Below are 26856 nucleotides of genomic sequence, written 5' to 3'. Positions count from 1 at the left end.
AGGACCCACAGTGCAGATTTTCAGACAAATGCCGACTTTCATAACTACAATACCCATAATAGCGCAGCAGTCCATACCCAGCGAACAAAAAGAACGAATACACAAAGGCATGTGAGCCATATCGGTGCAAAACTGCACAACACACTGCCAGTCAACATCAGGCAGTTAGAAGATGATAACAAATTTAAAACAGAATTTAAAAAATTTCTAGTAGAACAATGTTTTTATTCTGTAAATTTTTTCTGATGATATTTATAAAGGCAAAATGGAAAATACTCTATCTGTACCTAATCATTCATTACCTAATCATTCATTACATTTACATACTTAAAGGACAGCTGTTGTGTGCTGTAAATATATGCTTAAGCAGTGTTGTGTATATCAGGACTTGCCGTTTAGGGAGGACAAAACTAAAGCCTTACGAAAAACAGACTATGCATTTAAAATAACAAGCAGGGATATATATATAGGCTATATTAATTTCATTGTATTATTTTGTTTTGTACTTTTTTACGTATATATTGTTTGTGTCCCATTTCTTTGAAATGGCCTTACATGTACCCTTGACAACATCCATACAATATTTATTGTCAATGGATGGATAAATAAAATAAAAAATAAACAAAATAAAATAAATAAGTTCATAAGTTTTGTCACGCATCTGCCGTAAACTGTGCAGAATATATTTATTTTGAGTTAGAGCACAATACCATCTTTCCCGTGTTTGCACTCAGTACTTTTTCTGTAACAGCTGAATGATAACTGACATTGTCCATTACACTGACTAACTTCGGAGCAGAATATAGCAAGAACTGTCCAGTGAACCACATCTTAAAATTGGCAGCATTCATTTCGAAATGGTAGTCACTACTGTTTTTCTTACACCTAAATACAAGTTGACTACCAGAAGCAGAGTCAGCATGCAGAAGATACTATTCAAGAACCTTTTCCTATAGGAACTGTAAAACGGTCAGTACCATAACTATATTATGAGAAGGAAAGTTGCTACTCACCATATAGCGGAGATGGAGTTGGGGATAGGTACAACAAAAAGACTCGCACAGTTAAGCTTTCAGTCATTAACACCTTCAACACACACACACACACACACACACACACACACACACACACACACAGACGACTGACTCTGTGTGTGTGTGTGTGTGTGTGTGTGTGTGTGTGTGTAGTGCACACACACAGACGACTGACTGTGTGTGTGTGTGTGTGTGTGTGTGTGTGTGTGTGTGTGTGTGTGTGTGTGTATAGTGTTGAGGAAGGCCTTAATGGCTGAAAGCTTTAATTGTGAGAGTCTTTTTGTTGTGCCTATGGAGTCATCATCTCCACTATATGGTGAGTAGTAACTTTCCTTCTCATAATATTGTTACACTCCAGCCTGGATTTTCCATCAGTAGGGATGATTTTGATTCTTCCATTTCTTCTAGGTAAAACACTTTGAACTATCTTCTTTTTTTGTTTTGTACATCATTCTCATGAATGTGACTCATGCTGCAGTTATGTCACTTCTTTCCATTCAAAACAGCCTTCCATCATTACTTTTGACATATTTGAAACCAGTGCCTTTTTAAAATTCTTTGCATTGACAAAGCACTACATTCGAAGTCAATTTTGCTCATACATGATCATAACAAGTTTTTATAGTACTGGATATTCACTTTTTATACAGGGTGTTACAAAAAGGTACGGCCAAACTTTCATTCCTCGCACACAAAGAAAGAAACTATGTTATGTGGACATGTGTCCGGAAACGCTTACTTTCCATGTCAGAGCTCATTTTATTATTTCTCTTCAAATCACATTAATCATGGAACGGAAACACACAGCAATGGAACGTACCAGCGTGACTTCAAACACTTTGTTACTGGAAATGTTCAAAATGTCCTCCGTTAGCAAGGATACATGCATCCACCCTCCGTCGCATGGAATCCCTGATGCGCTGATGCAGCCCTGGAGAATGGCGTATTGTATCACAGCTGTCCACAATATGAGCACGAAGAGTTTCTACATTTGGTACCGGGGTTGCATAGACAAGAGCTTTCAAATGCCCCCATAAATGAAAGTCAAGAGGGTTGAGGTCAGGAGAGCATGGAGTCCATGGAATTGGCCCACCTCTATCAATCCATTGGTCACCGAATCTGTTGTTGAGAAGCGTACGAACACTTCGACTGAAATGTGCAGGAGCTCCATCGTGCATGAACCACATGTTGTGTCGTACTTGTAAAGGTACATGTTCTAGCAGCACAGGTAGAGTATCTCATATGAAATCATGGCGGTGAATCAAGGAAGTACAGTACATACTGACGAAACTAAAATGAGCTCTAACATGGAAATTAAGCGTTTCCGGACACATGTCCACATAACATCTTTTCTTTATTTGTGTGTGAGGAATGTTTCCTGAAAGTTTGGCCGTACCTTTTTGTAACACCCTGTATACATTTGAAAAAAGTCGCCTTGAAACATCCTTTTCAAAACCATCAATTAGTTTATAGGTTCCTTGTGACTTTAGTACTTTCCAGGTGGCACTAAACCAACTCCTGACATAGCTACAGCTCTGATATATTTGTTTATAATTCACTCTGCCGTTCTCTTGTTAACACGACTTGCTTCTGCAGTCCATTCTTGTGTCTTCAGAATGTCAACAATTGATTCATATTTGAAGAAGTTGTAAATGTATTAAAAAAAAAAAAAATACAACCACATTAACTTGAGTCAGTACGAAAGTCATCCAGAATTCCTAAGCCAAAGAAGCTATATGACTTTAGACTGATTTGTAACAGTCATCTGACACTGACCTTTGCCACTGAAAGAAGCAGTGGTGTCAGACAGTGTTGAAAACTGGCTGAAAGCAATACAAGAAGAGTTACAATTGCACAAAGGGAACCACACATGGGCATCAGCTGTTTCACCTTCAGATGTTGTTGTTGTTGTTGTTGTTGTTGTTGTTGTGGTCTTCAGTCCTGAGACTGGTTTGATGCAGCTCTCCATGCTACTCTATCCTGTGCAAGCTTCTTCATCTCCCAATACGTACTGCAGCCTACATCCTTCTGAATCTGTTTAGTGTATTCATCTCTTGGTCTCCCTCTACGATTTTTACCCTCCATGCTGCCCTCCAATACTAAATTGGTGATCCCTTGATGCCTCATAACATGTCCTACCAACTGATCCCTTCTTCTTGTCAAGTTGTGCCACAAACTCCTCTTCTCCCCAATCCTATTCAATACTTCCTCATTAGTTACGTGATCTATCTAATCTACAGCATTCATCTGTAGCACCACATTTCAAAGGCTTCTATTCTCTTCTTGTCCAAACTATTTATCGTCCATGTTTCACTTCCATACATGGCTACACTCCAAACAAATACTTTCAGAAACGACTTCCTGACATTTAAATCTATACTAGATGTTAACAAATTTCTCTTCTTCAGAAATGCTTTCCTTGCCATTGCCAGTCTACATTTTATATCCTCTCTACTTCGACCATCATTAGTTATTGTGCTCCCCAAATAGCAAAACTCATTTACTGCTTTAATTGTCTCATTTCCTAATCTGATTCCCTGAGAATCACCCGACTTAATTCGACTACATTCCATTATCCTCGTTTTGCTTTTGTTGATGTTCATCTTATATCCTCCCTTCAAGACACTGTCCATTCCGTTCAACTGCTCTTCCAACTCCTTTGCTGTCTCTGACAGAATTACAATGTCATCGGTGAAACTCAAAGCTTTAATTTCTTCTCCATGGATTTTAATATGTACTTCGAATTTTTCTTTAGTTTCCTTTACTGCTTGCTCAATATACAGATTGAATAACATCGGGGAGAGGCTACAACCCTGTCTCACTCCCTTCCCAACCACTGCTTCCCTTTCATATCCCTCGACTCTTATAACTGCCATCTGGTTTCTAAACAAATTGTAAATAGCCTTTTGCTCCCTGTATTTTACCCCTGCCACCTTCAGAATTTGAAAGAGAGTATTCCAGTAAACATTGTCAAAAGCTTTCCCTAAGTCTACAAATGCTAGAAACGTAGGTTTGCCTTTTCTTAATCTAGCTTCTAAGATAAGTCGTAGGGTCAGTATTGCCTCACATGTTCCCATATTTCTACGGAATCCAAACTGATCTTCGCCGAGGTTGGCTTCTACCAGTTTTTCCATTCGTCTGTACAGAATTCGCGTTAGTATTTTGCAGCCGTGACTTATTAAACTGATAGTTTGGTAATTTTCACATCTGTCAATGCCTGCTTTCTTTGGGATTGGAATTATTATATTCTTCTTGAAGTCTGAGGGTATTTCGCCTGTCTCATACATTTTGCTCACCAGATGGTAGAGTTTTGTCAGGACTGGCTCTCCCTAGGCTGTCAGTAGTTCTAATGGAATGTTGTCTACTCCCGGGGCCTTGTTTCGACTTAGGTCATTGAGTGCTCTATCAAATTCTTCACGCAGTATCGTATCTCCCATTTAATCTTCATCTACATTCTCTTCCATTTCCATAATATTGTCCTCTAGAACATCGCCCTTGTATAGTCCCTCTATATACTCCTTCCACCTTTCTGCTTTCCCTTCTTTGCTTAGAACTGGGTTTCCATCTGAGCCCTTGATATTCATACAAGTGGTTCTCTTTTCTCCAAAGGTCTCTTTAATTTTCCTGTAGGCAGTATCTATCTTACTCCTAGTGAGATAAGCCTCTACATCCTTACATTTGTGCTCTAGCCATGCCTGCTTAGCCATTTTGCACTCCCTGTCGATCTCATTTTTGAGACGCTTGTATTCCGTTTTGCCTTCTTCAGTTACTGCAATTTTATATTTTCTCCTTTCATCAATTAAATTCAGTATTTCTTCTGTCACCCAAGGATTTCTACTAGCCCTCGTCTTTTTACCTACTTGATCCTCTGCTGCCTTCACTACTTCATCCCTCAAAGCTACCCATTCTTCTTCTACTGTATTTCTTTCCCCCATTCTTGTCAATTGTTCCTTTATGCTCTTCCTGAAACTCTCTACAACCTCTGGTTCTTTCAGTTTATCCAGGTCCCATCTCCTCAAATTCCCACCTTTTTGCAGTTTCTTCAGTTTTAATCTACAGTTCATAACCAATAGATTGTGGTCAGAGTCCACATCTGCCCCTGGAAATGTCTTACAATTTAAAACCTGGTTCCTAAATCTCTGTCTTACCATTATATAATCTATCCGAAACCTGTCAGTATCCCCAGGCTTCTTCCATGTATACAACCTTCTTTTATGATTCTTGAACCAAGACGAGGTACTGGCAGAAGTAAAGCTGTGAGTACCGGGCGTGAGTCGTGCTTCAGTAGCTCAGTTGGTAGAGCACTTGCCCGCGAAAGGCAAAGGTCCCAAGTTCGAGTCTCGGTCGGGCACACAGTTTTAATCTGCCAGGAAGTTTCAAGTGTTAGCTATGATTAAGTTGTGCTCTGTGCAAAATTCTACCAGGCGGTTTCCTTTTCATTTCTTAGCCCCAATCCATATTCACCTACTACATTTACTTCTCTTCCTTTTCCTACTATCGAATTCCAGTCATCCATGACTATTAACTTTTCGTCTCCCTTCACTATCTGAATAATTTCTTTTATCTCATCATAAATTTCTTCAATTTCTTCGTCATCTGCAGAGCTAGTTGGCATATAGACTTGTACAACTGTTGTAGGCGTGGGCTTCATGTCTGTCTTGGCCACAATAATGCGTTCACTATGTTGTTTGTAGTAGCTTACCCGTACTCCTATTTTTATTCATTATTAAACCTACTCCTGTATTACCCCTATTTGATTTTATATTTATAACCCTGTATTCACCTGACCAAAAGTCTTTTTCCTCCTGCCACCGAACTTCACTAATTCCCACTATATCTAACTTTAACCTATCCATTTCCCTTTTTAAATTTTCTAATCTACCTGCCCGATTAAGGGATCTGACATTCCACGCTCCAATCCATAGAACACCAGTTTTCTTTCACCTGATAATGATGTTCTCCTGAGTAGTCCCCACCCGGAGATCCGAATGGGGGACTATTTTACCTCCAGAATATTTTACCCAAGAGGACGCCATCGTCATTTATCCATAGAGTAAAGTTGCATGACCTCGGGAAAAATTACGGCCGTAGTTTCCCCTTGCTTTCAGCCGTTTGCAGTACCAGCACAGCAAGGCCGTTTTGGTTAATGTTACAAGGCCAGATCAGTCAATCATCCAGACTGTTGCCCCTGCAACTACTGAAAAGGCTGCTGCCCCTCTTCAGGAACCATACGTTTGTCCGGCCTCTCAACAGATACCCCTCCGTTGTGGTTGCACCTACGGTACGGCTATCTGTGTCGCTGAGGCACGCAAGCCTCCCCACCAACGGCAAGGTCTAGGGTTCATGGGGGGGCACCTTCAGGTAAGAAACCAATACATGCAAAATGGGTGTTTAAAACAAAGAAAGATCTGAAAGGACACATTGTATGCTAAAAAGCACAGCTAGTAATAAAACTTTTTTATTAAGAAGCAAGGGCTGGACTATGATGACACACATACAGTGGTTACAAGATATAACTCATTAAGATTTTTATTTGCAATGGCTGCTAAGTATGATCTTCATATTGATCATATTGATGTTGCCACAGTTTTCTTACAAGGTGACTTACATCGAGAGATTTATGTGACAGTTCCAGTAGTAGACCCTACGACAAAGACAGTAAAAGATTCTGGTCTTAAAAGACTAATAAAGGCGGTATATGAATTAAAGAAAGGTGGTCACCACTGGAACTGACATTAGACAGTGCACTTTCGAATCTAAACTTCAAGAGATCAACAGCTGACCCTTGTGTCTGTTCCAAAAGTCTCATACATTTTAATAGTTGCTGTTTATGTGGATCATATGTTAATTTTCATTAATAATTCACAAGAAAAAGAAGTTTTCAAAAACTTTTAAGAAAAAAATTGGGTAAGGTATTCAATTACTAGGAATTGCAAAGGGGGTTGACCAGACACACATGTGACGCAGATTTTCAACAGATGTAATATGAAAGAGTAGTGCTGTGGTGGAAGTTTCAGGCCTACTCTCAGGTTTAACCAAGTTGGACTTGTGAAAGACCTACTTTCCTCCTCACATTTCCTACAGTTGAAACACTTCTTTGCCACCAGCCCCTCCAGCCAAAACCAATCCAATTCCAACATTGAAACCCGTCTGTCCTAAATCATACCACCATCCAACTGGGACACTCCCACCTAACCATGCCCTGGTGGTCATCTTCCAGAAATTCCTAATTTCCAACGAGCGAGGTGGTAATTTCCAACGAGCGAGGTGGCGCAGTGACCAACACACTGGACTCGCATTTGGGAGGACAACAGTTCAATCCCACGTATGGCCATCCTGATTTAGGTTTTCTCTGATTTCCTTAAATTGCTCCAGGCAAATGCCAGGATGGTTCCTTTGAAAGGGCACGGCCGACTTCCTTCCCCCTCCTTCCCCAATCCGATGAGACAGATGACCTCTCTGTCTGGTCTTCTCCCCCCAAACAACCCAACCCAACCCATAATTTCCAACCAGGCCTTACCATCCTTCCCCAGTCCCCTCCCTAAGAAAAACAACTTTTCAACATAAAGGAAAGACTGCACTACAAAAATGGATCCTGACCGTATCATCATCCTAGCAGATGAAGGTTCTACCACTGTTGTGATGAACCGGAGTGACTACCTGGCGGAGGGCCTCTGTTAGTTGTTTGACACCTCCACCTACAAGATCTGCCCGAATGACCCCACCCCAGAAGTGCAACATAATCTCCAGTGCCTGTTGAAATCCTGAAGCCTTTCCCAGAACCTCTCCCCTGAATCCATCTTCCTACTCACCCCAACAGTAGCCTGCACACCCCCCTTCTACATGCTCCCCAAAATCCACAAACCTAACAATCCAGGATGCCCCATTGTGGCTGGTTACAGTGCCCCCACCGAAAAATCTTGGCCCTTGTTGATTAACATATCCAATCAGTTGGCCAAACCGTAACCTCCTACATGAAAGATACCAACCACTTCCTGCATCGGCTCTCCACCATCCCCACATGCTTACCTCCTGGATCCCTACTTGTCACTGTTAATGCTCCCTCCCTATATATCAGTATCCTTCATGCCCATGACCTTGGCGTGATTGCACACTATCTTGATGTCATCATTATAATCTGGACTCAAGACCATGACACCTTACCTTCATTCCTCCACAATCTCAACACCTTCTCTCCCATCCACTTCACCTGGTCCTCCTCCCCCATCTGCCAGCTTCCTAGATGTTGATCACCTCCTCTGAAGGCTCCATCCACAACTCAGTCCACATCAAACCCACCAGTGACTAACAGTACCTGCACTTTGACAGCTGCCACCCTGTTCCACACCAAAAAATCCCTTCCATACAGCCTGGCCACTCATGGTAGGTGCACCTGCAGTGATGAGAACTCACCTCACGGAGGTCTTTGCAGACAGGGAGTAGCCTCCAGACCTAATTCACAATCAGATTTCTCATGCCATATCCTCACACACACCTGATCCTCACATCCCTCACAAGAACCAACCACAATGATGCTGTCATTATGTAATGAGTGAACCTTGTCCTTTGTCAGGGCTTTATCTATCATGATGCAATGAAATGAGGGTCATCATACCCAAGATACTTCCAAAGTGGTGTTCTGCTGTCCACCCAACCTTTACAACAACCTAGTCCATCCTTATGCCACTCTGTCCCCGATCCCATGCCACAGGGACCATACCCCTGTGGAAGACCCTGATGCAAGACTTGCCTAATCCACCCACCCACCCCAGTCCTGTCACAGGCTTATCCTACCTCATCAGAGGCTGGGCCACCTGTGAAAGCAGCCATGTTATATACCAGCTCTGCTACAACCATTGCACAGCGTTTTACATTGGTTTGACAACCAACCAGCTGTTAACTTGAATGAATGGTCACCACCAAACTGTTGCCAAAAACAAGGAGGACCACACAGTGTCACAACATGCAGCAGAGCACAGCATGTGAGATTTCAATGACTGCTTCATAGCCCCTGCCATCTGGATCTTCTCCACCACCACCAGCTTTTCTGAGGTGAGCAGATGGGAGCTATCCTTGCATCACATCCTTCACTCCCATAATCTTCCTAGCCTACACATAAGGTAACTCTCTAACCCCCCCCCCAAAGCCCTCACCTAATAGAATGCGTGTGTGCATGCGTGCACACACTGTCCACTGCCCAAATACCCCCACCAAATTTGTGTCCCCACATCAGCTTCTTGTGTGCTGTTATCTCATGCCCTAGTCTATGAAATCACGTGCCCAGCTGTCTTCCACTTGCACCCTCTGCCTGCACCCCTAGCTAGCCCACATATGGCTCCCCACTCTCCCACGGGCTGTTAGACACTTCCCACCTTATCCCCACCTCATCCCAGTATACTCACCGTAGGCCAGTAAAGAGCTGGCAGTTGACTGAGAATGTAGGGAGACAGGTGTGTGTTTTTCCTACAGCTAGAAAAAGAAAGTGCATTCAGAAAGTTAGCAAAGCTCCATACCTTTTATTTGTGTGCCTATCGATGACACAGCACTTCTGCCTTTTGGGTGAGGCAGCTCCTTTATTCCTAAAAACATTTTGTACAATGAATCTTACAGTTCCAATCAGATTACTCTTAACACTTATGAACTGTGGGCTTGTACTGTGGCATGACCTGTGTTGGTCAGTTTAGTATACAGGATTCTTGCAAAGCACATAAGGAACATACTTGCAACAGCTGAACAACTTAAGATTTCAGAGCAATGTCAATACTGGCCACTCCATAGTCTTTACTAGTAAGAAGATAAAGGACATCGTGATACATGCCATGAACTGCATTAAAAAAGTATTAGTTTTGAAATGCATCTCATGGTATACAACAAGATTTTTAGTAAGAAGATTTTGGCCTTTACTTAAAATATTTGTATAAACAGTTACAAATAATCTACTGGGCAGCAGTGGATGTGTTTCTCAATTTAGAAATCGGTGTGTTTTCATAACAAAAATATTCATAGAATGATATGGATAAGATTTTTTTTCTTGTCCACAAATATGCAGCACCCTTACAATTGTATGCGTCAGGACAACCTCACATACTTAAATCCTTTCTTACAGTGAGATTCATCAAAGCAGTTAATATTGCCTGCAGCAATGAGTGGAGTTAGCATCCTATCATAACCTCGTGCATTTTCTGGTTGATATATTTTGTTTGGTGACTCTTTGTCAGATTCACTTAAGGTATCTTCACACCGAAAAACAACTCCAACAAACAAAAACATATAACTATTGTAAAATGTTGACAACAGTTTCAAACTCTTGCAAACACATGTTCAACGTTTTTATTTTTTGTTACAGAGAAGCAATGGAAATGGATTCTGACTGTGAAGATTTGCCATTTGTTATGGTGGAGATGATGCTTTTGCTCTGTCAGAGTACATGATGAAACCATTCGCATGATGGCAAGAGAAAGGCAACAAGGAAATAATGTATAATTACCGAATATTTTGTTGCTAGAAGAATTGTGGATAATTTTTTTGGAATACTGTTAGCAGTTTTTTGGTGTATTAGAAATAATATGCACTTAAGTCCTGAAAAATCAACATTGGTGACTTCAGCAACTGTGTCTTTGCACAATTTTCTTAGAAGAAATAAAGAAAGTGCCACAGTTTACTCACCACATGGCAGTTTTGATGTGGAAGATCCAGAAACAGGCAGGGTTTCGGATGGCAGTTGGAGGATATATCCGCAAAATAAATGTCTTCAGAGAAAGGGAGGCAACACAGGAAGAACCACAAAGAATATAAAGATAAAGGATGAATTTGCAACCTAATTTGTATCGGATGTTGGTAAAGTGAAATGGCACGAGTAAATAAATACCGAGTGAAAAGACAAATCTAATTAAAAACTTCCGATCAAAACCCTTATACCTGTAGTTATTAACAACATAAGTCATTAATTTACAAACTACTTTGTAGCAGATTTTGACAAAATGGTATGACAAGAGAAATAAATAAATTTCCAGCAAAAATACAGCTGTAACTGCAAAATTTCCGACTAAAAGTCTTACAGCTTCAGTTACGCTAGTGAATGACATTTTACTTAAGATTGTAAATATTTTTCTCCCTGGCTTGTTCACGCCTTTCCAATACTTCATATTTTCATGAAATATCCATTTTGGAACGTAGATCTCAGTTGTCCCAGGCCCACTTTTAGTTTTGACCATTTTACAATGCTCACAGTTGTACTGGTTTTTCATATTTGTCCATTTCCTTTCACATTCCACTAACGGTACACCAATTCTATCCGAAACTTCTTTCAACAAATCTTTCCTTTTATATCTGTCTTTATATGAAGAATCAGAAGGATCCTACAGTGGTTTTCTCATTTCAATTTCTAACAAAAACTGAATTCTTGGATCTGTTGATGACTCGTGAGTTGCCATTGTCGAAAGAAACACATCAGACGATGAAAGAAACAGAGCAGGTGAAGAAAGAAACACAGCAGACACAGCAAATGCGCATTCGCACAACTCTGCCGTGTTTTTGCTCACTGATCATAAACTACAAACTCGAGACAAAACTTCCCTCAACTGGTTGTTCAGACTCATGACTTCAAACCACTGTTGACAACAGTTGAAAGCTAAGTCAAACTTTGATTGAAAACAGTTGCTAACAAAGTTTGTTGGAGTTGGTTTTCAGTGTGGAGGTACCTTTACATCTTCTTCACCAAAATACAATAAAATTGGTGCTTCTCCAGTCATCTGTAGGTAACCTACTGAAGTCTTCCAGTTTGGATTCATCTGTAGTCTGATCCATGAATAATGGTGCTTCGCACAGGTTGAGACAAGAACGTGGAGTTCATTGTTTGCTGGCTCCAAGCAATGGTTGTAGTATGCACATACATGTGATTTGCGCTTGATGAAAGTGTGTGTCCTGCAAATTATGTCTCTCGCTTGCTTGTGTAGAATTTGTCGCCCACCACCACCATCATCCATAACAATGCACGACAAATGGAATAAAATTTCACTAAATAACTCATTATGATCATATTTCATGCTTACACTGCATAGAATATTCACATCAGAATACTCAGAACATTGCTGAACGTTCATTGGCTGTCAGAGAATGCGTGAAGTAGATATGCAGAATTAGCCTAAACTTGACTGCCATCATTTGTGCCTCCGACTATAACAACACTTGAATTTTCTCATCAATATGCCCTAAAACTAAGGCATGTAACAAAAATTGTATAGTTAATAGTAATATGCCTTATCCATTCCATAATCTGCTCCAAATCCTAACCTCAGACATTACCTAAAACGAGCATACTCCAGTGACATAATAGTCCCAACATGCACAACTGTGCATACTAAAGTTACAGTCATCGTAACTATGAAACTATTTAAGATTGTTTGATGGACTAATCTGTAATTGTTTCTGTAGACTTTTCTGATTTTGAAACTTTTTTATTCAAACATCAAGTGCAACAAATAATGCACAGTTAGGACTTTTTTTATGCAGAGACTTATGACCAGCCGTATTGAAAATTGGCAAAATTTAAAGCACAGTATATCACATCTGTAACAAGGTATTGATGTGCTCAGAGCTGTATGCAAAGCAGTGATTCATGCACAATTGTCTCATTAGAACTCAATGACATAGTGCCATAATATAATGCTACAATGCAAATAAACTGCACCAACACAATTGTTCTGAAAGGGTTATAATTTCTTTTTAATCAGTAGAACGGCAGTTACAATACAAAACATTTCAGGGGAGTCTGACAGTGGGATCGGAGCCCACATCAACTTTTGGTATTAAAACATGAGTCACGTGAATATTAGTGTATTCTATAAGAAAATATTACTCCTAATTATAACAGAATACTTCTGGCTTCATTTATTATTTTTACAGACAAAATTGAACTATATTTAGATAGTACAAACCCTGATAATCTGGAGCTTGCTGTATTTGCTTTCTGTTCCGGAGTAAATATAGTAAAATTCAACTAAAAAAACATCAATTATTGATCTGTAATTGAAAGTCTGCTTTGAGAAGAAACTCATATCCCATCCATTAATAGGAGTAAAATCATCTACATTGTACACAGTGAAAGTGAGACACTTAACTGAAGTAGAAATACAGTTAAGAATTTTTTGGGTTACGTTGTATGTTTTCAGTGTGTGGTGATAATTTTTTGCAGGTACCACTTGAAGACATTCCATCAAGCTGCTACTATTCATTACATTCGATCAAGTCAGATGTTCCATACCAGCATTGTTCGTACTCCAGCTCTCTTGCTATTTTCTAAGACAGATCCAATTGGGTGTGCTGAGTCAAATCTCAGAGTACGCGATATATGGGAATCTGTTGGCATGAGGGTAAGTTGATGAGCAGTCTGTACTAATGGTTTTAGTGTGATTGTTAATGTGTTGATCAGTATTTACTTTATTGACTCTTTTTGTAGGTTTATACAAAATGCTGGGATGAATCACCTCATGTTGGACACTTCAGAGCACATCCACAAGAATACATGGCTGAAATATATGCATTTCTCGATAAACTAAATCTTGTGCAGAACCCAGAGAGACAAAAGGTTCAAATATAAAAGACATGGAAACACTGTAAATCAACAAAGTGCACAGTATTACAAGAACACTGAATGATGTGACTATTTGAGTGAAAAAAAAAAAGAAAAGACTACAGTTTAGCTTTTATCATCACTTGATGTGAGGCTAATACTTACTGACAAAGTTTTAAAAACTTTCATTTTTAATAATTTTGTGATATGATAAACATTTTTCAATAATAGTTTAAATGTTTCTTTAATTTATATCACTTATTCATATTTGTAATGTGAATAAATGTCAACTGTTTTGTTACCTTTATTTTGTTTAAAAAGAGTAAGTGTCATTCTGACTGTGTGTTATCAACCTGCTTTCACATACTAAATGCCATGATTTCCCAGTTGTGAACACACTGTGTATCTGCAAAAGGCAATGTTTTGTTGTGCTTGGATTTCCTCACAAATAGAAATGAACCTAGCCTTTAAACATTGTAAATCAATTTTTTTATTTATTAAATATGGTTAGATATGAATTCATCAAATCAGTTAATATAGAAGTAGTTATCAGTGATCGCAAGGCAGTGATAGCAACTATGATTACAGGTATTAGGAAGGAATGTTAAGACAGGCAGGAAGATATTTTTGCTTAGCAGGTGTGACAGGATTCAAACTGCAGAGTATCAAGTAGTCAATATTCAGTGCTGATGATGAAGGTATGGAAAAAATTGAAAAGCATCATTTAGTATGCCATAGACAAATATGTTCTAAGCAAGGTTTTAAGGGCTGGGAAAGACCCACCATGGTTTAATATCCATGTCAAAAAACTGCCCTGTAAGTGAAGAGAGCATCACAAATTCAGGAGAAGTCAAAATCTAGCTGACAAACAAAAGCTGAACAAAGCAAAGCTGAGTATAAAGAGAGTAAGAAGACAAGTGTTCAATGACTTTCAAAGTAAAATTTGTCAACTAGTCTGACTGAGGTTTTCGTCTGAGGTACAACCAATAAGCAGTTCAAAATCCCCTATTCATTCACTCGGTGACCATACAGACATCAAAATGGAAAGTAATAGAGAAAGGTGGAAATCCTGAATTTGTTCTTCCAAAACTGATTCACCATGGAATGTCGTAATACAGGCCCTCTTTTCAGTCATCATATGACTGTCAAAATGGCAGATATTGAGACATCTGAACATGGAATAAAAAAGCAACTACAATCACTTAGTCGAAAGGCATCGGGAGCAGATGAGATAACTGTAAGATTCTAGAGACGTTATGTAAAAGAACTTGCTCCCCATCTAGTTCACTGGAGAAAGGAAGGGTATGCAATAAATAAAAAAAAGCATAGGTCATTCCAATTTTGAAGAAGGGTCATGAGGACAGATGCACATAATTATAGGCCTAAATCATTTATGTTAATCTGGTATACAATTATGGAACATGTTTTATGATCAAGGATTATGTTTTTGGAGAACAAAAATCTCATCTATAAAAAGGAACATGGATTCTACAAACAGAGATCCTGCGAAACTCGGCTCATTCTGTTCCTTCACGAGATCCACACCAATGAAGATAAAGATGCTTAGGTTGATGCTGTGTTTCTTGACCTCAGGAAGGCATTTGACACCATCAAGCATTTCCAGTTAGTGAAAAAAATATGAGTTTACCGAGCATCAGTCCAGATTTGTGACTGGATTCAAGACTTTCTTGCAGGTAGAACTGAACATGTCATTCTTAAAGGAACAAAACTGACAGATGTAAAGGTAATTTCCAGATGACTGCAAGGAAGTTTGATAGAACAGTTACTGTTAACATTGTATGGAAATGATGTGAAAGGAAGTGTCAGAAGCTCTTTAAGACTGTTTGCAGGTGATGGTGTTGTGAATACAACAGTACCTGCTCATCCTTGAAAGAAGTGACTTACAATGTACCTGTTCAACTGATTTTTGAGTGGTGTTGATCAATCTGGGATCCTTACTGGGTAGGACACATAGAAGGGAGGGGAGGGAGAGGGAGGGGGGGGGGAGGGAGAGGGGGGGGGAGAGAGGGAGGGAGAGAGAGAGAGAGAGAGAGAGAGAGAGAGAGAGAGAGAGAGAGAGAGAGAGAGAGAGGATCCAATGAAGAGCAGCGCATTTTATTATGAGATCGTCTAGTTGGCATGAGAGCATTACACAGGTTCTCAACAAATAGTTCCGTCCGCCCCCGGTAACTGAGTGGTCAGCGCGACAGACTGTCAATCCAAAGGGCCCGGGCTTTGATTCCCGGCTGGGTCGGAGATTTTCTCCGCTCAGGGACTGGGTGTTGTGTTGTCATAATCATCATCATTTCATCCCCATCGACGCGCAAGTCGTCGAAGTGGCGTCAGATCGAAAGACTTGCACCAGGCGAACGGTCTACCCGATGGGAGGCCCTTGTCACATGCCATTTCATTTCATTTCAACAAATAGTTCCAAGGCAGACATTACAAGGGGTGTTGTACATCATGGAGAGGTTTACTATTGAAATTTCGAGAAAGTTTGGGGCGTCTCAAAAGGTACATTACAATTTCAGTATGTTACAGTGATCAAGCTAATTAAAATATTCAGCCATGTCTGTCTCACTTATGTGACAGACAAACAAAGTTTTGTTGGTGTGTGTTCCAGGTTCTCATCAGTGAAGCACAACAACAGTTCAAGAAGAGGCTCAATGTGCGGAGTGGCTTACTCAGACCAAATTGGCACCTACTATCATGGGTGTCGATACGCCGGTGGTACAGGAATTTTGTGCAGACAGGAAGCATTGATGAGAAGGATCATACAGGATGACCTGGAACAAGTGAAGTTGACACAGAATTGATATAGGTGGCTTTGAATGTTCACTGCAGAGGTCTACTCAGAGGGTGTTGCAGGAGCTGCGAACCCCAAGGGCAACCACACAACAGGTCTTTGAGAAATGTTTGAAGGTGTATCAATACAGATTGCAACTGTGCACCAAACAAGCCACAACATATGCAATTCGTTGTGGATATTCTCCACTGTTTAGAGGAGGAGGATGGCAATTTTCTAAACAACCTAGCATTTTCTGACAAAGCAACATTCCAAGTGTGGGGTAAGGTAAACCAATGAAATGTTCGCATTTGGGCACAACCTATCTGTATACTGTGATGGAACTGGTATGTAGCAGCCTGAAAGTGAACATGGGGTGCTGTTTGGTGGTTGATCACATTGTAGGGGCATTTTTTCTAAAAAAAAAATGAAGTTAATTCTACTTTGATACGCTGGAGCTGTTTGCATTACCACAAATATGACAAGACAGCCTAACACTCACCTGATGATTTAAAAAATCATTGCCACAGTTGAATACAGACTAGATGTTGTGTGTGCCACTGAAGGCTCAAACATTGGAAGTTCATTGAATGGCATAAAAATTTTGTGAAATAGTGTGTCACATAAGTCATGCATGGTGTGAATATTTTAATTAGTTTGGATGTTATAAAACTTTAAAGTTGTACCATACCTTTTGAGACTCCCTGAACTTTCCGAGAAGAGTCAAACAATATTACTACTTCCGTCTACATACATCTCACAAGATGACCACAACTAGAAAACTCAAGAAATTGGAGGCAATACCTACGCTTACTGACAATCATTCTTCCCTTGTGCTTTTCGTTTGTGGAACAGAAAAAGGAGGGGAGGGGGGGGGGGGGGAGGGGAGGAATCAGTTAGTGGTACCAGAAGTACCCTCTACCATATACCATCAGGTGGCTTGTGGAGTATTGCTATAGTGGTACAGGTGGATGAAGGGAGGACAGAGTTGAAATTCATTCTTTTGGCATACATTTTAACAGGGACTGTTGATTATAATTAATGCAATTGCTCCAAGAGGAAATCATAATTATTCAATAGTAACACTACGTTGGCACATTAAAATTGTGTAGTTCACTCCCTTCCATATTGGCTAATGGAATACTTCCCACACAGCCAACACCAACTGTTAATAATAAAGGTAGGAACACAGATCCCTCTAATCACATCTATCCCTTGCCCAAGGTGAAATCCAGAAAAGGCCAAATAGGCCATGCTCCCTACAGAACTAGGCAAATGCTTAGGTTGGGTACTCTTACTAGCAGAAACTACAAAAGATTTGCAGGCTCCATAATTATGACTGTGAAAAAGTGTAAACCATAGGCTACAGATAGTAATACTTTCCTGGTTGGTCCCAAAACGGTGAGGAGTCATATCAATTCAAAAATGGCAAAAAAGCAATAGCAGATGAACTATTACAGTCTAGTTGGAGCAAGATGGCAAAAGTGGATGAAAACAATGGAAAGCTTGAATTTCTACGCATTGAACAGGCAAGCATCGAAATTCTTAGGGAAACTAGGAAGCAGAATACCCTCACAAAGGAATAAGGCAGTCAATCCAAACAACACTGCTTCACATCTAGTAACGACATCAAGGACGAAAGACAAAGTGAATACAATCAAGGTAAAACTAGAGCTCAAAATCCCAAAAGTCAGAGCTGCTGCTGCTGCTGCATCTTCAGTCCGAGGACAGGTTTATTGTTATGTTATGAAAATATAAAAAGGTGGAAAAGTTGTTTTTGTAATTATAAGTGCGCAACATCAGAGGTTAAATAATACATTACTTACAATTAAACATGTTTCCACAAGACTGAAGGATTTTGATAGGTCAACTGGCTTGATGCGCACCACAGCAGGGAGAAGAACAGTGCAGTGAGGGTTTGAAGTGTGTGGATGTGTATTAAGTGGCTGCAGATGTGAAAATTAATACTGTGGTGAATTTTGCACTGAAACCATTTTAAAGTGGTGTGGTGTTTATTTGCATGCTATTAAGTCGTCTCTGAAATTGTGAAGTCGCAGATGCAATTATTTTCGGACGGACTTAAGATGTGAAATTTCGTCATCCTTGGCTGCCGATGGAACAATGGTTCTGGAAAGTGTCATGTTGGTTGACATTTGAATATTTTGTCAGAGAGGTGAAGAAGCTGTGTAAGATTGTTCGCCACTACTTTTTTGATAATGCAGCTACCACAAGGCAAGACATTTGTATTATTTAGGACATGTAGAACTATAAGTAGTACCAAGCATAATAGTTAAAGTGCTAGGGTTTGAACATTATATTTCGTAAGTTTGCAAGCTTTCGGAGCCAGTGGCTCCTCCTTCTGGCAGAACAGTTGAAGGGGAAAGAAGAGGGGTGAAGGAAAAGGACTGGTGAGGTTTACGAAAAGGGGCAGAGTTCGGAAAAGTCACCCAGAACCCCAGGTCAGGGGAGACTTAGCAGAGGGGATGAGAAGGAAAATCTTCCGTTCTCATCCCGTCCAGTAATGGTCCCATTTTGAAGGACAGTATGCAAAGGCTCTAACTTCCATTGCAGAACACGTGGATGTCACTGGTTGAGATAAATTCAAGTAACGGTCCTAATTCCTGTGTCATATATTGCAAATAATAACTTGTGGTAAAATTATGACCTTAAAAATCATATCGATGTAATCTGAAACTTTGCAATTTCAAAGTATTATGATGATCATTATCATTAAATTAAACAGAACTGAATCTAAAGTCCGTGAATTGGTCGCTTCCATTTGCTGACAAAAATTTTGGTGAATAAAAGTTGATAATCTAATAAACAAATTTTCAGTTATTGCTAAAGTGCAAGTTTTAAAGACCACTACCTAAACATGCATCAGAAACAATACTACTACTTGCTTCCATCACAAATTTTTAATTACAAATGATATTAACAAAATTAACTATAGATTCATAGTAAATTTTAGAAATAATAAAAGAGCTCATTTAGATCTTGATGATTGTAAAACATAGTTATAATATTTATTTCAGAAAGTTAAATAAGGTGAGTGACAAATGTCTCCCTTCCTGTGCCTGCAAAGAATGCCTGTTCGACATGCTGATATAATCAGTGTCAAAACGATGTCAAAGGTAGGCAGAGTTCCGTTTAGGACAGTGCATTTGTGATAATGGGTGAAATATACAATGGGCCGCCACCAGTTGCTTTGGAATCAGTAGTCAATTGCTTTTTTTGCATAACAACAATCCAGTCAGGGTGCACAGAGTTCAAATTAGATAAACAGTGATGTTAATATCGTTATCTGGCAGTGTAATAACAATGGAAATACTTCTTTTGAGTGTTAAATTAAAGCTTTTAGATTTGATGGAAATGCAAAAGTTACAATGTGGTTCATAGCACGATGTGCACTACACGGCTGGTGTAACGTCTGTTTTTGCATGTAGCGATTGAAGATGCAGATAGCGCCTTCCAAAACTCGGTATAAAAGTTTCAGCTGTACTTGATGTATTTGAATGGTATTAATATGTAAAACAGACCAATTAGTCATAAACTATCAGCATTTTTTGTAATTGAAAAGTAAGGAACTTGATGAGGTTGAACACAAGTAAAGGTTAAAATATTGTAGAATCATGAGGGTATGATCACAAGCTCTCCTTGCTGTTATATCCTGTGCAAGCCTCTTCATCTTCGAACAGCTACTGCGACCTACACTCTTTGAAACTTACTGTATATGTCTCTCTTGTCTTCCTCTACTATTCCCCCCCTTACACTCTCTCTCTCTCTCTCTCTCTCTCTCCCTCCCCTCTAATACTCAACCAATAATTCTCTAATGCGTCAGAATGTGTCCTTATCAGCCGATCCCTTCTTTCAGTCAAGTTATGCCACAAATTTCTTTACTCCCCAGTTCTATTCAATACTTCCTGATCAGTTAACACGATCTACCCGTCTAAACCTCGGTAGCACCACATTTCAAAAGCTTTTATTCTCTTCTTGTCTGAACTGCTTACCGTTCCTATAATCCAAAAGAATATTGTCAGATAAGAATTTCTTAAACTTAAATTTGTGCTCGATGTTAACACATTTTTCTCTTCTTCTGAAACACTTTCCTTGCTATTGCCAGTCTACATTTTATATCCTCTTAGTCGGCCATCATCAGTCATTTTACTGCCCAAATAGAGAAACTCATTTACTGCTTTAAGTGCCTTGTTTCCTAATTTAATCTCCCCAGCATCATCTGATTTAATTCAACTGCATTCCATTACTCTTGTTTTGCTTTTGTTGATGTTCATCTTTCAAGAAACTGTCCATTCCATTCAACTGCTCTTCCAAATCCTTTGCTCTTTCTAACAGAATTAACATCGGCAGACCTTAAAGTATTTATTTCTTCTCCCTTAACTTAAACTCCTTTTCCAAATTTTTCTTTGGTTTCCTTTACTGCTTGCTCAGTTTATGCCTTCTCAACCACTGCTTGCCTTTCAGGTCCTCCAACTATTATAACTGCTGTCTGGTTTCTGTACCGATTGTAAATAGCCTTTCACTCTCTGTATTTTACCCCTACTACCTTCAGAATTCCAGTAAACATTGTTGAATACTTTTCTGTGTCTACAAATGCTATAAATGTAGATTTGCTTTTCTTTAACCTAGCTTCTAAAATAAGTCTTAAGTTCCGTATTGCCTCTCATGTTCCTACATTTCTTCAGAATCAAAACTGGTTTTCCCCAAGCCTCTACCAATTTTTCCACTCTTCTATTAATGATTCACGTCACACTTAGCAACCATCATTTTTTAAACCAAGATGTATCTAATACATCTTGTGCACCAGGTAAAATAGTTTTGTCATGGCTGGCTCTCCCAAGGATGTCAGTAGTTCTGAGGGAATGATGTCTACTTGTTACAACTTACGTAGCTCATAGCTCTGCCAAATTCTTCTCGCAATATCATATACCCCATCTCATCTTCATCTACGCTTTCTATAATATTGCCTTTTAAGAGTTCAATGGCCCTGTATAGCCTGTCTATAAACTCCTTCAACCTTTCAGCCTTAATCTTCTAGCCCAGCTCTTGCTTTCTATCTGAACTCTTCATATTCATACCGCTGGTTCTTTTTTCTCCAAAGGTCTCCTTAATTTTCGTACAGACAAACTCTGTTTTTCCGCTAATATAAACTTGCATTTGTGCTTTAGCCATTTGTGCTTAGCTGTTTTGTATTTTCCGTCAATCTCATGTTCTAGACAACCGTATTCCATACTCCTGCTTCACATGGTGTATTTTTATATTTTCTCCTTTCATCAATTAAATCCAAAATCTCCTGTGATATCAAAGCACCTCTACAATGCCTTATCTTTTTACCTATTTGGTCCTCTGCTCCCTTCACTATTTCATCTCTCAAAGATACCCATTCATCTTACACTATATTCCTTTCCCCTGTTTTTGACAATTATTACCTCATACTTCCTTTGCAACTCTCAAAAGTCCCTGGTTCTTTCAACTTATCCATGTCCCAGCTCCTAATTTCCTACCTCTCTGAAATTCAGTTTTAATCTACTGTTCATAAACAATAAATCAGTCAGAGTCCTAATCTGCCCTAGGAAATGCCTTGCAATTTAAACTCTGGTTCTGAAATCTCTCATACAAATATGTAATCAATCTGAAACCTTTCATTATCTTTCACATATACATTGGTGAATTACCTAGAAGGACTGCTACCAGTCGTTTTGACTATTGAAGTTTTGTTTTCACTTTTACTTCTTAAGTTACTTCAGTACAGTGTCTTTATAGGTAAATAGTGTGTTATGCTTAAAAATTTCTACAGAAAGTATATTTAATTAAAAAGATAAAAGTATAGAATTCATTGCAAACACAAAATCATTTAAACTGAACTCACAAATACAAATATACATTTAATATATCTAAAAACAAAGATGATGAGACTTACCAAACAAAAGCACTGGCAGGTTGATAGACACACAAACATACACACAAAATTCAAGCTTTTGCAACAAACCGTTGCTTCATCAGGAAAGAGGGAAGGAGAGGGAAAGACGAAAGGATGTGGGTTTTAAGGTAATTGTACATTAACATGTTCTATCTGTATGACTTGTACTCAGTCAAAGCCCCAAACATGTCATAAACATATATTTAGCATGAAAAATAAAGAAAAATGGACAAATTGCTGTAGCAATAATGAGAAAATAACCTTTTTTTCTCTCTGGCATCTTTTCAATCAAAGCCACAATATTTGCCAAAATACTTTGCACACATGTACTGAGCACTTGCAGCACATGGATCACAGATGAATTTCTTTCACTAAACACATACATTTCTAGATTTTTTTTTTCACTTTTGCATTATCCTACCTGGCAGGTCTTCCATATGTATTTCAGTGGTTGCAGTGAATGTATGAACAGGTCCTTTCCTTAATAGTACGTACAAAGAGGAGAGTTCTGCTAATTTGAAAAGAAAGATTCACTGGCTAACTTTTTTTTCTGTTGTCTCTCTGTAAAGCATCCATGTGTTGATTCCAGAAAGATCTAGGGCATTGAAAAACATGTTCATAGGCCATCTGTGACAGTGTACAGTCGAGACACATCTGGTCCAGAATATCAGCTCGAAATTCAATGGAATTGTAGAAGCTCAAAGCTTCAGTGAGCTTCTTCTGTGTTTGTGTGTCCACTGCAACTGACGGATGCATTGTGCTCAACAGAACAACATTTTTCTTGGTCTTCCCCTGAGACGAAGTAATTGTTGTCACCAGATTTGTATAAAATATCAAACAAAGATCTGGCTGTTGACTTAGCTGATGGAGAAACTTTTCTTCTGGTTTGCTTGTGGTACCCATCAAAGATGTGTTCTCCTGCTTCAGTGGCTCTGCAAGATGTCTGGCTTTGAAGAAATTGTCACGTTACATTTCTTCCTTTTGAAGTGTAAGGTTACATGAGATGAGTAACAACATGCTCTGCAACAGGTGTGGTAGTGGGTCATTCACTTTGTTTACCCAAGTAAGGAAGTCAATTCACCATATATTTTTCCTATCGGCATCTGCTGCAAGCAAGAACTTAAGACCAAATCTGTGGGTATCTTACTCATGTATTGTTTATAGCGACACTGAGCTTTTTATGGGTAGAGCTGCTCATCTATGGTTATAAATGCACCTTGTTTATAGTTCTAGATACAGTTAACTACAAATGAATTCCGGATTGGGGTAGCTGCTGCGAAGCCATCGGTCTTGAGTCTTTCGGCACTAGTGTGCATGTTATCAAATCTTAAAAATTGCATGACTTCTATGAACTTATTTCATCCCATAGTCTGAGAAAAAAATGCCGACCCCCCCCCCCCCCCCCCCCCACACTTGAGACCACAGAGGTTTCAGGGGAAAATTCATTCCAGTAAAGTTTTTTTTTTTTTTCCTATCCACACTCACGAGGCACTCAAACAACTGCTTGCGACTATAAATTTCTTAGTGATACACTTTGGCCCAGGAGTTTCTACTAACACATTGTGATGCTCTAATCTTCTAGGTGCATTCTGTGGAGCAATTCAAGCCCACACTGTTCTGTCAGCTGTAGTCTCTGCACTTCCAACTTGTGGATGTTGAGATGGATGCGATTTTTTTTGTTTTTTCCTCAGCTGCAAGTAGGAATTTGGGGTGCCACTGGAATTGAACATGTAAGCACTGGATTATTTGTATGTTGTTGTTCAAGCTCGGGAAATTCATCATCCGACTCTGATGATTCTCTTTGTGGTGTTTTGTGAGGCTGATGTTCCATGTCATCTCTATACTATTTGTCATCTTCTAGTAAACTGTTCACGTAATTCAGTAATTCTTCATCTGAGCAAAAACACTGGCATGCTGTAATAATGACGAGGAGTGCTAAAGAGAGAGAGGGAACAAGATAACAATGAAGTAAAATAAGCTAAGTGGATGAAAAAGTCTATTGTTGCACGTTTACAGACATGAAACATAAAAAAATATCTCACCAATGAGAAAGACTGGCTGTGGTCCTCTAAGGTAAAAAATGTTTTTCAGTTTTTGTAATAGGTGTCTCTCTTTTACAGAAATACCACCAAGATATATTAAAAGTCATAAGAAGTAAGGTCCATAAATTAAAATGTGTGCTTTTTATTAAACATTAAACAATACTCACCGGTCAGAACGCGTTCCGGCATCTGCCAGAGACCCCCCCCCCCCCTGTTTTAAAAACAACACTACACCAGAGATTTGAAATGGTACACGCATATTTTGGCACTGCGCCAGCACAAGTGAATGTGACAATGGGTCGTCAATGTGATGTGACAGGCAGGAGGTATTGTGTATGTGGTTGTACGCACGTACAGTACGCCCAAGATAAGGTGAGTATCATTCCAAAGTCGTGATCAGTACATATCCCCTTTTGTTTACGACTGGCAACAATCTCAGCGATGTAGTAGCAAGGCAAAGTCTCGTGTTATCTGTGTCAATAGGAAATAAATAATGTAAGCCGTGTTTGAATGTGAACGTCTGTATAATATGCTTTCACGAAATCATTTTATTCCGTGTTGTAATTTATGTCATAGCTACTAATCAAATGTGATGGAGCACGCATGACTAAAAGTTGGCAGCCTTTTGAGCCGATACGTCCCTTTGTCCACGGCACTCTTGACCTTTCAATCTTTATCTGTCCGCACTCTTGTTAGAACATGGTTGATGCTATACAGTAGAGGGGAGCTCCCACAGGGGGCAAATTTGAACTCCCAATGCAGAACAGAGGTGTATATGTTATCACAAGTCTGTCTCTGTGGCTGGCGGGGTGGAGGAGTGGTAGAAGGTGGCACATTCCAGCACCTAAAAGTTTAGAAATTAAGTGCTGATTATGTTCCGTGGAAAGCTTTACCAAGTGGATTTTCTCTTTCATTCCTTTTCTCCAGTCCATATCCTCCAACTATTTTACCTTCTCTTTCTTACCTGTTACTAATCTTTCTGATGAACGTCACCTTTAGAAATTGTTCTGGTGGTCCAGATACTCCTTCCCATCACCGCGTATGAACTTGCCTTTCTTCTGGACTTAGATCCTTGCTGAGTGACACTGACACTGAAATGTTAGATCACGATGTCTACTTCAATCTACTAAATAATCTTTGAACTCTTATTTGCACTTCTTTGTATTTAAGTCTCACAATGACAGATCCCAGTAATGAGAACTCAAATTAGTCATCAATCTTCTAACAGGTTTGATGTGGCCCACCATGAATTCCTCTCCTGTGCCAACCTCTTCATCTCAGAGTATCATTTGTAAGCTGTCCTCAATTATTTGCTGGATGTATTCCAAACACTGTCTTCCTCTACAGTTTCTGCGCTCTACAGCTCCATCTAGTACCATGGAGGACATCCCCTGATGTCCTATCATCCTGTCCCATTTCCTTGTCAGTGTTTTCCGCATATTCCTTTCCTCTCTGATTCTGTGCAGAACCTCCTCATTCCTTATCTTATCAGCCCACCTAATTTTCAACATTCATCTGTAGCCCCACACCTCAAATGCTTTGGTTCTCTTCTGTTCCGATTTTTCCACAGTCCATGTGTTGCTACCATACAATGCTGTGCTCCAAACTAACACTTACTGATACACAACATTTGGTCCTTAAACTTTATATCAAAGTTCTCTTTAACATAAAAGTAATTCATTTGGATTTGGGTCCCCATCAACATTGTCAGCAGCCCTCTTACTCTGAGCCCTCCATGACCCTGCCAACTTGGAGTGTTAAAGCATACTTATAGCCTTGTACAACATGTGAGTACCACACATCACATGACTGCTCGCCACTGCCCTTGTTTTTACAGCCTACATACCTTCTGTACAAACACAAACCTGGGCGCACAGTGTCTGCTCCTTCCTTATTCACTCCTTAATAAATATCCTGTATCATAATCATCTGTAGTTGGCACCTATGCATTATTTAACAAATATCCACTATTGCGACTATCTTCAGCTGGTTCAAATATCAATAATGGACCAAGGTATTTGATGAAGTCCTGCAACCAAACTTCACCAATTCTCATTATATGTAACTCCAACATATAAATTTTCCTTCTTAAATTTTTAACTGCTATATCTGCGAGTAGCCAGATATCAGCACATGCACCAGAACTCAAGAGAGAAATCGGTCAAGTGGCAAGGCGGAAGAGCCACCTATGAATGTGAACAGGACACTAACAAGTGGTAGTCAATCTAAACAGGCCTGTCTGATGGCAGACAAGACACAGACTAGGACAAATCCAAAGTAAACTATGCAGCAATCTTTGGCACAGTGATGTCAACAAGACAAGAACAGAGAGACAATCCAAAATATGACCAGAAAGAAAAACCAAGTGCCAAGTGAGGCTGTTACTAATAGTCTGTAGTATAGTGATTACAGTAACCAACATCAGAGCTGAGTACAGAACTAACCAACCATTTGCTGAGTGACAGTATTTCTACCAGCCACGAGAA

The 26856-nt window shown here is 39.5% G+C and overlaps 1 protein-coding gene across 2 annotated transcripts in view; it reads left to right on the top strand.

Moving 5' to 3' along the window:
- Positions 1 to 13912, top strand: part of LOC126094730 (transmembrane protein 53) — a 169074-nt gene extending 155162 nt beyond the window's left edge. For both annotated transcript variants that reach the window (XM_049909278.1, XM_049909279.1), the window contains exons 5-6: positions 13228 to 13405; positions 13492 to 13912. In XM_049909278.1, coding sequence (XP_049765235.1) covers positions 13228 to 13405; positions 13492 to 13632 — 319 coding nt within the window. In that variant the 3' untranslated portion in view covers positions 13633 to 13912. The remainder of the gene's footprint in view (positions 1 to 13227; positions 13406 to 13491) is intronic.
- Positions 13913 to 26856: the final 12944 nt, after the last annotated feature.

The sequence above is a fragment of the Schistocerca cancellata genome, chromosome 8 (assembly GCF_023864275.1).
Source record: "Schistocerca cancellata isolate TAMUIC-IGC-003103 chromosome 8, iqSchCanc2.1, whole genome shotgun sequence".
Taxonomy (NCBI): Eukaryota; Metazoa; Arthropoda; class Insecta; order Orthoptera; family Acrididae; genus Schistocerca; species Schistocerca cancellata.
This window is presented reverse-complemented; position numbering and strand designations above follow the sequence as displayed.